Below are 13,854 nucleotides of genomic sequence, written 5' to 3'. Positions count from 1 at the left end.
TTAATGGATTGTAAAAACGTAGAGGAGGTATACAAACAGGTACGTGAGGTGCCACAGGGAAGGAAGCATGAATTGCCTACAAGCCCCAGACCCTGCATGAGACTCTATCTGGGGTGTGGGAGTGGTAGACGATGTAGGTACAGTATTAACAATCTGCCTTGTAGTTTCTTTGATAGGTGGCCACACGAAGTCGTTGCACATTGTTTCATTCACATATGAAATTACATCATGTGAGCAACAAGAGAAATGACTGTCATCGAGTAGCCAGAATATACCACTGGTAATTAGCCCATTATCTGTAATATCACCCTTAACGTCAATCATCTGATCATTCTGGTAACACAATAGTGTGGTTGTAACGCTTCCAGTGGTGGCTCGACAGTGTACTTCATAGGGATAATCAATATTTTCACTTAAAGTGATAAAGCATTTGGCAGGTCCGGGGGTAATTTGAACAACAATCTCCTTCTTCATAGTTTCATACCAAGCGCCCTCAAAACTATGCCAGACTGCCGTTAATACGTACCCATCCTCATCCATAGTATCAACGTCTTCTATCATCAGATTCACACAAGGAGAGATGTCTAAATATGTGAATGAGGTTGAAAATCTTCGTATCTGGGATGGGTTTTTAAAGCCCTTGATATCTACTTTTCCATTTATGGAGAATGGACGAAGATTAGATTCGAACCGAAGTGTGTAAAATGGAACATCCTGGGATGTATCTGTATCACTAGGTGGTAATGTGAGATGGAATGGGACCACACCAGATTTACCTGCTTTTAGCGTGACCCGTTCGGTGTTAGCCCTACCTGCTACGAGAACCGGACTTCCAGCAAGAATGATGGCCAAAGCGATAATCATCTGCAGGAAAGTTTGTCCGAGGGCCTGGATTGAAAGGATTAAAATTTGACAAAGTCATTGAATACGTCATTCAGCAAGGATCCGGTGTGAATAAAAAAAAAAGATAACACTGGATGGACACTAATCAATGCTGTCGTCCAATGTTCCACCGGGAAACCAGTCACATTTTTAAAAATGGGAATAATTTAGTAACAATAATTTCTAATCGCCCCCAAAATAATACAGAATATTACGAGGTAATACAAACCTGAATTGAAATAAATTGAAATAATGAATGAAAAGAGCAAATCCTTATTTCATCGAAAAGCCTTCCTCTACAATTCATAGAGATTACTCTTGTCGTTTAATCAGCATTAAAACTACTGATAAAGGTTAATGATTGAGTTTTGTTTTGCATAGATGCAGAACAATAATCCATTTTTATCATAAAGTTGTTACACTTTTTCATATCTTCAATAGCAAGTTATTTAAAAATGATAAATGGAGGCAATACTTCTCTCTTACCCTGATTTCCCAATATGGGTGTAAGGTGGTTCCGTGGGAGGTGACAGGGTTTCCGTCATACAACTTTTGGTGAACGGCAGCTGGTGGTTGTGTAGGGAAGCTGTTGAATTTAATTGTAGAAATTAGGTGAGACAACAAAAAAGCCAATCAAATTGGGTCCTTCAAATCTCTGAAATATAGAAATATTGACAAATAGACATACATTTACATCGAAGAAAGCCCACATATGGCAAAGGAAAAATACTTAGATTTAAAATATTGACCCTCACAGTGCCATGGGTACCGCATCAGGTGTTGGTTCACTGGTCTCCATCTTCATAAGGTTCAAGTCCAGGTAGGTAAGAAATCCAAAAGTGCTCTAGTCCTACTAATAAGTGATATCATACAGTTTACGTTCATAATCGTTTTTTTTCTTCAAATTCATGTACATAAGGAACAATATACACAATAATTCTGAATATTCAATGAACATGAAAAAAATGTTGTTACTAATGATGAAGTTCATTGTGGAGCGAAATGTATGTACTAAATACATCTCGTTATACGAATAATAAGGTTTCCTCATAATAAAAGAAATTGAAAATGACTAGTACCTCTCAATCTCTGATGTTCTGTTAATTGGAGGATCATTACCAGCATTCATCGGTGAAGAAGATTCCTGACAGAGAAAATGTCACATTAGAATGCTGTGGAACGATATGAACTAAGAAAACATAATGGCGACAATTAGTTTTGCTTAGCACGGATGCTCTAGCATGAATTAGACGAATCAACGAGAAAGACGAAATTCAAAAGTCATGCATAGAATGAACACATTATTGTTTCTTACAACACAAATAAATGACCATTGTGTAAATTAGCGTTGCATGTAATTTTTCATTTTGTCATGCATAGGTGTGTTTGAAGCCAAACATATGAATCTACACCGTAGGGCTATGTACAAACGTTCATTCATTTTGCTTTCTACGAAGCTTTGTTTTTCTTCTCTATGAAGATATTATAATTGGCTGAATGTTTGCTTCTAAACATATTTGTATTTTCCATTATCTTTTCTATCCAAAATTTTCAATCAAATATATTGCATATGCTTTGTTTAGAGAAAACTTAAACAAATAATAACCACTCACTCGAATTTCCCTGTTTTCGTCAATTCGTGAGCGACCTCTGGATTCCGGTTCTTCAGACGGGTGACCGTCATTCTCCATGGTTTGTAGATAGGGTGGATCAAATACGCTGTATTGCCCTGTCTGAGCTCCACGCGGTGAAGAAAAGTCTGTGCCATTTGTTGTGGTGCATCTTTTTCTTGTATCGGGGCACGTTATTGCCTTCATCCGATCTAGCATCGGAACTTGTTCACTTTTGTCAGGATATTTCAGCTTAGCCTGAATGAAAGGATTGTGCTCCTCATTGCCACCCTGTCCATCATCATTGGTCCTTACGGGAAGACTCTTCAAGGAGGGTTCATCGGCTCCTCGCTTCGAATTATGAGCTTGAATGCAGTCATTTCCCTCCTCTGCATTGTCTATCTGAGATGGGTTTAGTGGCTGCGTGTCTGCATCCTTCATTGTCACCGTCACATATCCTCTTGTGATGTGATTCTGGTGGCCTCCAGGTCGTAGGGCTCCTTTTTCTTCCTTATCCAGGTCACCTCTAGAAGGTGAGATGTCTTCTATTGCATTCAAATGGCATGCGTTCGCTGCTGCCTGAAGCGTTGTCAATTCATCTATGTCCCTTGCGTCAAAGTCTGCTCCATTCAATACAAGGTAATCGACTATGTCTTGGTGTCCTTCTTGTGCAGCGGCATGGAGTGGTGTCCATCCATCATGATCTTGTTCATTGACATTAGCGTTGTGGTGAAGGAGAAATTTCACGATATCCATGTTGCCATTGTAACATGCTGCATGAAGAGGGGACTTGCCGCATTCATTTCTGTCGTTCACATTATATCCATTGGAGACAAGGAATTTTACCACATCGATATGGTTATACTGTGTTGCGATGCAAAGTGGGGTCATTCCGTCAAACCAGGTACTTTCAGCTCCTTTCACCATGAGAAGTTTGACAACTTTCAAATGGCCATTTATGATTGCAGCATGTAATGGCGTCCAACCTCTGCAATCTTTCATGTTGACATCATATCCTTGCTGAATGAGATATTCCATGACTTTCAAGTGGCCTCGAGCAGCTGCACCGTGAAGAAGAGTCACCCCTTTGTCATTTGGTTCGTTCTCATCAGCTCCTTCGGAAATGAAGAACTTCACAATTTCTAAATGACCAAAATGTGCTGCAGCATAGGGTGGGGTCATCCCATCGTGTATGGTCCGCTTCGCTCCTTCATTCATGAGATATTTGACAGCTTCTAGATGGCCATATTGGACGGCAGCATTGAATGGTGTCCAACCCTTGGTGTCTGTCTTGTTCACATCTGACCCTTGCTGAATGAGATATTCCATGACTTTCACGTGGCCTTGAGCAGCTGCATTATGGAGAGGAATCATCCCTTTGTCATCTTCTTCGTTCACATCAGCTCCCTTGGAAACGAAGTATTCCACGATTTCTAAATGACCAGAATGTGCTGCGGCATGGAGTGGAGTCATATCATCATATCTGTTCTGCTTTACTTCTTTAGTCAAGAGATATGTGACAGCTTCTCGATGACCATATTGAACAGCAGCATTGAATGGTGTCCAACCCTTGAGGTCACCCTTGTTAATATCAGATCCTTGCTGAATGAGATATTCCATGACTTCAGTATTACCGTGAATAGCTGCATCGTGAAGAGGAATCCGTCCTGCATCATTTTTCTCGTTGACATCTACTCCTTTGGAAATGAAGTATTTCACGAGGTACACATGACCAAATCTTGCTGCGGAAGAGAGTGGGGTGATTCCATTATATATATTCTGCGCCGCCTTCATACTCAGGAGATATTTAACGGCTTCAAGATTGTCGTATTGAACAGCAGCATTAAATGGTGACCATCCAGTTTTGTCTCTCCAATTCACGTCACACCCTAGCTGAACGAGATATTTCATAACTTCAACATTACCGTCAATAGCTGCACCATGGAGAGGAACCATGCCTTCATCATCTTCTTCGTTCACATCAGCTCCGTTGGATATGAAGAATTTGACGATTTCCAAATGCCCACATTGTGCTGCGGCATAAAGAGGGGTCATTCCATCATATCTGTTCTGCTGTGCCCGTGTATTCACGAGATACCGTACGACCTCCAAATGTCCCTCTTGAACGGCGGCATTAAATGGAGTGCACCCAGTGTTGTCTTCATTGTTCAGATCAGATCCCTGCTGAATGAGATATTCCATGACTTCCAAATGACCGTGAAAAGCTGCACCATGGAGAGGAATATTTCCTTTTTCATCTCCTTCGTTCACATTAGCTCCTTTGAATACGAAGAATTTGACGATGTCTAAATGACCAGATTGTGCTGCGGCATAGAGTGGCGTCATTCCATCATATCTGTTCTGCTTCGCTCCTTCAGTCATGAGACATTTGACGGCTTCTAGATGACCCTCTTGAACAGCAGCATTGAATGGTGTTCAACCCCTGGCATTACCCTTGTTTACATCCGACCCAAGTTGAATTATATATCTCATGATTTTAATGTGACCGTTACACGCTGCACCATGGAGAGGAATTACCCCGTCATCATTTTCCTCCTTAACATCAGCTCCCTTTGATATGAAGAATTTGACGATGTCTAAATGACCAAATTGTGCTGCGGCATAAAGTGGGGTCATACCGTCATATCTGTTCTGCTTCGCTCCTTCAGTCATGAGACATTTGACGGCTTCTAGATGACCATATTGAACAGCAGCATTGAAAGGGGTCCAACCCTTGATGTCTACTTTGTTCACATCAGATCCTTGCTGAATGAGGTATTCCATGACTTCCACGTGGCCACGACCAGCTGCCCCGTGGAGGGGAATCTTTCCTTCTTCATTTTCTTCGTTTACACGAGCTCCTATGGATATGAAGAATTTGACGATGTCTAAATGGCCAGATTGTACTGCAGCATAGAACGGGGGCATTCCAGCATATCTGTTCTGCTTCGCTCCTTCAGTCATGAGACATTTGACGGCTTCTAGATGACCATATTGAACAGCAGCATTGAAAGGGGTCCAACCCTTGATGTCAACTTTGTTCACATCAGATCCTTGCTGAATGAGATATTCCATGACTTCCACGTGGCCACGAGCAGCTGCCCCGTGGAGGGGAATCTTTCCTTCTTCATTTTCTTCGTTTACACGAGCTCCTATTGATATGAAGAATTTGACGATGTCTAAATGGCCAGATTGTACTGCAGCATAGAACGGGGGCATTCCAGCATATCTGTTCTGCTTCGCTCCTTCAGTCATGAGACATTTGACGGCTTCTAGATGACCATATTGAACAGCAGCATTGAAAGGGGTCCAACCCTTGATGTCAACTTTGTTCACATCAGATCCTTGCTGAATGAGGTATTCCATGACTTCCACGTGGCCACGAGCAGCTGCCCCGTGGAGGGGAATCTTTCCTTCTTCATTTTCTTCGTTTACACGAGCTCCTATGGATATGAAGAATTTGACGATGTCTAAATGGCCAGATTGTACTGCAGCATAGAACGGGGGCATTCCAGCATATCTGTTCTGCTTCGCTCCTTCAGTCATGAGACATTTGACGGCTTCTAGATGACCATATTGAACAGCAGCATTGAAAGGGGTCCAATCCTTGATGTCAACTTTGTTCACATCAGATCCTTGCTGAATGAGATATTCCATGACTTTCACGTGGCCACGAGCAGCTGCCCCGTGGAGGGGAATCTTTCCTTCTTCATTTTCTTCGTTTACACGAGCTCCTATGGATATGAAGAATTTGACGATGTCTAAATGGCCAGATAGTACTGCAGCATAGAACGGGGGCATTCCAGCATATCTGTTCTGCTTCGCTCCTTCAGTCATGAGACATTTGACGGCTTCTAGATGACCATATTGAACAGCAGCATTGAAAGGGGTCCAACCCTTGATGTCAACTTTGTTCACATCAGATCCTTGCTGAATGAGATAATCCATGACTTTCAGGTGGCCTCGAGTAGCAGCACCGTGGAGAGGACTCATCCCTTCGTCATCTTCTTCGTTCACATCAGCTCCTTTGGAAATGAAGAATCTGACGATATCTAAATGACCCAATAGTGCTGCGGCATAGAGTGGGATCATTCCATCAAATCTGTTTTGTTTTGCTCCTTTAGTCATGAGATATTTGACGGCTTCTTTGTGGCCACTTTGAACGGCAGCATTGAATGGTGTCCAACCATCGACATCATTCGTGTTCACATCAGATCCATGCTGAATGAGATATTCCATGACTTTCATGTGACCTCGGATAGCTGCACCATGGAGAGGAATCCTCCCATTTTCATTTTCTTTGTTCACATCAGCTCCTTTGGAAATGAAGAATTTGACGATATCTAAATGACCAAAGCCTGCTGCGGCATAGAGTGGGGTCATATCATCAAATCTGTTTTGCTCCGCACCTTTAGTTATGAGATATTTGACAACTTCAAGATGGCCCCTTGGAACAGCAGCATTGCACGGTGTCCAACCATCGACATCACCCTTGTTTACATCGGAGCCTTGCTGAATGAGATATCCATGACTTTCAACTGGCCTCCAGAAGCTGCACCGTGGAGAGGAATCATCCCGCAATCATCTTCTTCGTTCACATCAGCTCCTTTGTATACGAGGAATCTGACGATGTCTAAATGACCTAATCGTGCAGCGGTATAGAGTGGGGTCCTTCCATCACATCTGTTCAGCTTCGCTCCCTTAGTCATGAGATATTTGACAGCTTCTAGATGGCCATTTTGAACGGCTGCATTGAATGGTGTCCAATCTTTGGCATCTTTCTTGTTCACATCAGATCCTTGATGAATGAGACATTTTATGATTTTCACGTGGCCTCGAGCAGCTGCCCCGTGGAGAGGAATCATCCTTTCGTCATCTTCTTCGTTCATACCAGCTCCTTTCGAAATGAAAAATTTGACGATATCTAAATGACCAAAATACGCTGCAGCGTAGAGTGGGGTCTTTCCACAATACCTGTTTCGCTTTGCTCCTTCAGTCATAAGATATTGGACAGCTTCTGTATGACCATATTGAACGGCAACATTGAAAGGTGTCCAGCCAGTGTTATCTTCCACATTCACATTAGCTTCTTCTGCAATGAAGCTCTCTAAGATGTGAACATAACCTTTTGCAGCCGCTGTTTGAAGAGGTGTCTGACCCAGTTCACACTCAACACTCACGTCCGCCCCTTGAAGGATGAGGAAGTCAACGATCTGTGCATGTCCTTCTTGAGCCGCTGCATGAAGAGGACGGAGTCCACCTTTACTTGGTTTATTTGGATTGGCTCCCCGTGAAATGAGGTCGTCAACATCTTCGAGATGACCTTCTAAAGCTGCCTTGTAGAGCAGTGTGTATCCTTCCTCATCCAGCTGGTCTATGTCAGGGTTGAATGGTAGCTCTGGTTTGGAAGCACTGACATCGCTCTGTGATTCTTCATTCAGTGTGGTATACATTGCATATGAAGCATCATTCGTATCAGTCTCTAAGATGTCCATGACGTCTCCTGGCAGCAGAGGAGATGTGCATTCTTCCAATTTGACGAATTTGTCATCAGCAGATGTGTTTGTATTCAAATTTACAAGAGCGCCCTGTGACAGCTCTGTTTTTACGTCCTCAATATCTACATTAGGTCGAAGTAATGTAGGAGTATTAGACAGTCCTTTATCTTCTCCATCTGTATGCTCTCTCTGTGCTTTATTGTGTTCAGTATTCAAAGCACCGGATGTATGTTGTGCTGGCATGTTTCGCAGTAATGTGATCAGCGGTATACCAGTTCCCATGGCCCTATAACAAAATGCATGTTTATAATGTTGTACTCAATGTGATATTATGGAACCAGGCATTTAAAATTTGTGAAATCATTTGCGTCATTTTGACTTATACTTGTTCCAATTCCATTCTAAAATAAAACGATCAATTGGAACTTAATTTAGTTTGTATCAAGAACATGACATTAAGCAAAAAGCAATAAAATAATATGCATTTGAAAATAGGCAATAACATTACATGATGTCATTTGAGGCTGACACCATATTCGGGGGAGGAGGAGGGGGCGGTTCATTTGTTTGAAATCTAAAATGCGACATTTGAAGTCCCTTACCGCGTACTGATACCTCATTGTATGTATTTGCCTGATTAGATCATGGTCTACGTCCCCGGCTATTTCTTTTCAAAGGAAATTGAAAGCAAATCAATGCATTTTGTCAATATCGGTTCGTAAGGAACAATGTAAAATTGTTGAATAAAATGTAATATCAAAATGATCAGATAGAGGCGAATTAGTTTCATCTTTAGTAAAAGGTGTAAGGAACAAGGAACAATTAAATTCAAAGATTTTGACACCGACAATGCCAACGGTTTGTTAGCGTTACGAAATAAAACCTTTAATAAAAAGGGTTGCCGTTAACGAGCATTAAACTGAACGGATAATGTTCAATTATAAAATTGAGTCTCATAAAGAAGTGAGTGTAGCTTACCGAGTTTCATCTAAGAGAAGGACAAAATTACTTAACAAATATAAAGGGCTGGGTACTGAAACGGGAAATCGACTGTTTAGCTAGAAAATGAACTTTATGTGGGACAAGCGTGACATCACTAGTTGCAATGATTATCCAAGTATATGCAATGAATGGTTACATGTAATGGTGGTTCAAAACAAATGGTTTCATGTCTGGTGTCAATAGAGAAAAATTAAAATATATAGGCATAGATACATCTGTTATGATCGCGTTATTCGTTCTACTTTCTATTCATAAATAATAGCTATCCTATTCGACATCACCCTTCCTCCCCCCTCTCTCTCTCTCTCTGTCTTTCTCTCTCCCCTCTCTTTCTCTCTCTTTCTTTCTCTCTTTCCCTTCCCTCTCTCTCTCTCTCTCTCTCTCTCTCTCTCCTTCTCTATATTTTGATGAGCACTCTTATCTTATTATCGCTGTTATCTTTATCATCTCAATAATTTGTTTATATTTTTGGAATGAACAAAGGCGGTATATTAAGTTCTTTTGTATGCAGATAACGATCTTATGAAGACACTTTAACCTCACTTTAACCACATTCCATGTTATACACTGATAGATACACTAGCGATATGTTTTACGCTAGTGTAATTTCCCGAATATAAGGTCTAATAATACTTAGTAAACATTTTTTTTTGGTTTACCACAACCACGGGCTACGCTTTGACTGATTAATAAGAGAAAAAAACTTACATTTTCCGTTCCTGAATTCCTACGTCACCTCCAGCGTCTTGAGGAAGGTTCTCATCTTCAGCCTCTTTTTCAAACTCGCCAGATTTCTCAGTGAGCTGGACAAAAGCAAACAAAACCAAAATTTCATCACATTTATTGATGTCATAATGTCACAGGGATTCATATCTTAATTGATTAATCGCTTTGACATAACTAATAATTGGGAAACAATATGACGTCACCTGGAACGAATTCGAATATTATTGTTACCTAAATCATGATGTTACCCCTTTAAAGTGTGAAAGCTGGTGCTTCTTCTTCAATACACCAAAAATGGTTAGAATTAGTTTATGGGTTGCTTTTAGCGTAAACTCAGCACCAGGCATGATGAGAGGAAGCGGCTTTACTAGAGGACCTGACTAATTTCAACCCAAGAACAACAATTAAAGCTTTTTTTTGTATAATTTATTTAAAGGACCTAATCAAATTATTTTACCAAAATATTTGTCTCACTCACGATGCGACCTAGCTATTTAAACTGCAAAATTAAAAGCTTAGTAAACAAAGCCCAATGAAGCAAAAATACCGTTCGTGTGTCATGCATTGATATAAAAGTCTGGAACATCTATAAACGTAGCTAATTATATTTCAATGTAAAATAGATAATGACGTGCAAGGACATTTCCCCTACCAAATAATATTTAGAGTACCCCAAAAAATATATCTCACTTTATATTCTCAGACAGCTAACGAGAGGTCAATCAATCAATGAGGGAGTTGTGCGGAGCTAATTATTAGGGATTTAATTATCCTGGGGTTGTTGTCCAAGTTAACTACCTCGTGGGGGGGGGGGGGGGTTGTTCGTCATGGTTATTTTTCGAAAATCAGTGCATTGTTGCACGATACCATCATAAGTACAAGTTCACCAACAACCCATTGAAACGCATGTTAAATTTAACACAGTACGTTTCAATGGGTTGTTGGCGAACTTGATCTCATGAAAAGCTAACTTGGCAATAACGATAACAACGAAAAACTCTCGAAACTCCGACCAATTGTCATCTTTCAATTTTCAATGCTGCTGTTCTAAGTCACTTAGATACTCAAAGAATAACTATTTGGAGAGGACTGAACAATATTACATTTTGAATTAGTTAATACGCCCTGGTGATTTATGGGTTACCTCATTTATAATTTATAATTGAATTTGATTTAAATAAGGGCAGGGTTAATGAGAGAAACGGGTCAGTGAAAATCTGAGGAATATCCGACAAAAGGAGTGGAAACCTATCAATCTTTAATTTGGTTTCAATCACAAACTATGTCATTTAAAGGCCATTTGTTTTTCTGATGAAAACAATAAAGTTCTATTACAGAGTTTGTTGATGGTTAAAACACTTTTAATAATATATTTAGAACATAGGTATAAAACCACTATATCTTTTTATTTGGTTAAATTCGATTTTTTTTTATTTTATTTTTTTATAGGACCACTAATTGGGGTGCATGCGGGATAAATCATAAGGAAGCATCATTGTGATAGAATGATTATACATTTAAAACTTTGAAGTTTCTTATCTTTCGTTCGATTTGAAACATTCATCACGTGGTGACTAATGTCCTTTGGCAAGACATTGATCTACATTTTCCACTCTCCACCCAGGTGTTAAATGGATACCAGGTAGGATGCGAAAGCTAATGTGCTTAGATTAGCAAGAGAGCGCTTGTAAAAATGACGCCTGGCTGGAATGCTCCCCAGGGAGTGGAGAATGTGCATACATTGTGTGCGGGTTAGCCTGAATGACCGGGGTAATGATATGATTGCTGAGCCCTCAGGGAGAAAAGTATGAATACTGATGAGGCTACCCTGGGTAAACAAGCCATATTATTATTATTATTATTATATTTTTCTTTAATTTATTTGTTACTTAGCCACTTTAATATTACAGTGAAATTTCTCTGTAGATTGCGGCTCAGAAGCAATGTCCGGCTCATCAGACGATTTAAGTGGGAGATATTCTTTGTGAATGCTTTGAAATATCAGGAGTAAGAACGTCAAGTCTGTAAACCTCATACATATTCATGAAATATCAAATATAACTAGATATGATATCATTTCTATTAAACTTTAATGAGTAAACCTTCTAAAGTGCCTTAGCAAAAAGATACATTTTGCTTACCTCGACTCCATCTGTTGATGATGATCCTGGACCCATCTCCTCGCCATCAGTGTTTACTCCCATATTGGAATCACCCTGTAGCAAGTGAAATATAAAGATATACATCAGAAATGAATCGCAATGCATCAAGCTCTGCTTATCTGGGAGCCACGGTCAATTCAGTTTATTTTAGGGCAAAGATGGTAGAATCAGGAGAGTAGTGTAAATTTAAATGTACTGCGCAAACTATAAATATTGAGGCCTGGAACAGATTTTTTAAGCGAGATTTCAGGCGAACAACCCTACCCCTAACAATATCGTCTTGTAATAAGCTCCTTTTTCCTTCTTGCCAATACCATCTTGTGATCCTATCTTTATAATTTTAATAGAGTATCATTTGAAACAAACAAACAAACAAATCGAAAGAAAGAAAATGTCACACGAAACATATTTTCTATTAGTGACGATTATCTGACTTTTTTGGAAATACATTTTGTTGTATCTTCTTCGAGGTAGATGCGAACTCATGACTTGAATTTATTATTTTCGGATAGTATTGCTTTAAGTCTTACACTAATATTCATTTTTTTTTTTGTTCTTCTTCTTTTTATTCAACTAGTAAGACAATTGTTTCAGCCTAGCAGATATATTCATGTATCAGTGGAATATAATGCAGTATACTACTGCTGAAATATTAAACATGAATGGTGTTTACGAGGGATAACTCGATAGCTCAGTCGGTAGAGCAGTGGTCTCGTAATCCGGTAACCCGGGTTCGAAACCAAGGCGATGCGCTAGGGCCCTTTGGTAAGGCATTAATCCTCATTACCAGGTCCCTCGGAGAGGACCTCAAGCCCTCGGCGGTCTCGGTTGCTTACTTACAAGCATTTATGCTTTCTTGGCAGTCAGGTAAAATTACCACCACCACCGAGTTATTTCATAATTAATCTTATAATCTAGAAAATTGAATATCACTATAGAAAGTAACGAAAGATATTAATAATAATAATAATAATAATAATAATAATAATAATAATAATGATAATAATATTAATTTGTATATAACGCTTTACAAACATACTATTACCCCCGGTCATTGGATTCAGTGCTTGCCCGCACACAACGTGTGCACAATCTCCACTCCCTGGGGAGCATTCCAGCCAGGCATTACATGACGCTCAAAAACTGTTTGACCAACAATGACGGTCGCATCTTACCGGGTACCCATTTAACACGTGGGTGGAGAGAAGCAAGTGCAGGTTAATATCATGCCAAAGGATATTAGTGCCGGTGTCGGGATTCGAACCCTCGACCTTCGCATCTTCAAGTCAAGCGCCTTAAACCACTCGACCACGTTCGGGTGCGTGTGATGTGCGTGTGCATGTATGTGTGTGCGAGTATGTGCGCGTTTGCGCGTGTAAATAAATAACTCCTTGTTATGTCCAGATCCATAAACTTGATTTTTTTTTTTACTGTTATTGTCAAAGAGTTCGGTCTTGACACAATCGATCATGTCTGATTGGTACACGTCTGTAAAACGCAATGTCATGCTCCCATATGCATATCCATCCTCCTACATTCATAGACACACTCACATACACACCTCTTTTTCAATGATATAAAGGCTGGATCTCAAAAGAAGGGAAACGTAACGCATTAAAATGATATTGTTACGTTGTTTTCATACGCAACTGGGTTTATCATTTATAACAGTAAGTTATTATGACCAATGGTAGAGATCTGCGGAGCGTTGGTGAAAAACATGCCCTCTTAAAATACATTCTGAAGAGGGTAATTTCAACGGAAGCTTGTCTGACATTATTTTTCGGTCAAAGTTGGCCGTTGTTTCAACTCTCCAACAAACTTTTTTTGCGCTTGTTAATTTCCAATGAACTGAAATAAATTAGGTGGCCTAAACTGGCTTATTGCTGCAGTATTCGTCTCTCTCTCTCTCTCTCTCTCTCTCTCTCTATCTCTCTCTCTCTATCTCTCCAGCTCTCTATTCCTCTTCCCCTC

General features: G+C 40.0%; 2 protein-coding genes across 2 annotated transcripts in view; both read right to left on the bottom strand.

Annotated features, from left to right (window-relative positions):
* LOC589173 lies at nt 1-8,326 on the bottom strand. The gene is made up of 7 exons (XM_011669193.2): nt 7,036-8,326; nt 5,031-6,901; nt 2,496-4,901; nt 1,962-2,026; nt 1,369-1,468; nt 652-888; nt 1-108 (listed from the first exon to the last, which is right to left on the bottom strand). The coding sequence occupies exons 1-7, from the start codon at nt 8,270-8,272 to the stop codon at nt 1-3; spliced, it is 6,024 nt and encodes a 2,007-aa protein (XP_011667495.2). The 5' UTR covers nt 8,273-8,326.
* Nucleotides 8,327-9,696: 1,370 nt separating this feature from the next.
* The window catches only part of LOC105439799 (ankyrin-3-like), a 57,582-nt gene continuing 53,424 nt past the window's right edge, over nt 9,697-13,854 (bottom strand). The window contains exons 6-7 of the mRNA XM_030995087.1: nt 11,860-11,934; nt 9,697-9,795 (exon numbers count right to left, since the gene is read on the bottom strand). Coding sequence (XP_030850947.1) covers nt 9,697-9,795; nt 11,860-11,934 — 174 coding nt within the window. The remainder of the gene's footprint in view (nt 9,796-11,859; nt 11,935-13,854) is intronic.

Source organism: Strongylocentrotus purpuratus, unplaced genomic scaffold (assembly GCF_000002235.5).
Source record: "Strongylocentrotus purpuratus isolate Spur 01 unplaced genomic scaffold, Spur_5.0 spur5_scaffold_21, whole genome shotgun sequence".
Lineage (NCBI taxonomy): Eukaryota > Metazoa > Echinodermata > Echinoidea > Camarodonta > Strongylocentrotidae > Strongylocentrotus > Strongylocentrotus purpuratus.
This window is presented reverse-complemented; position numbering and strand designations above follow the sequence as displayed.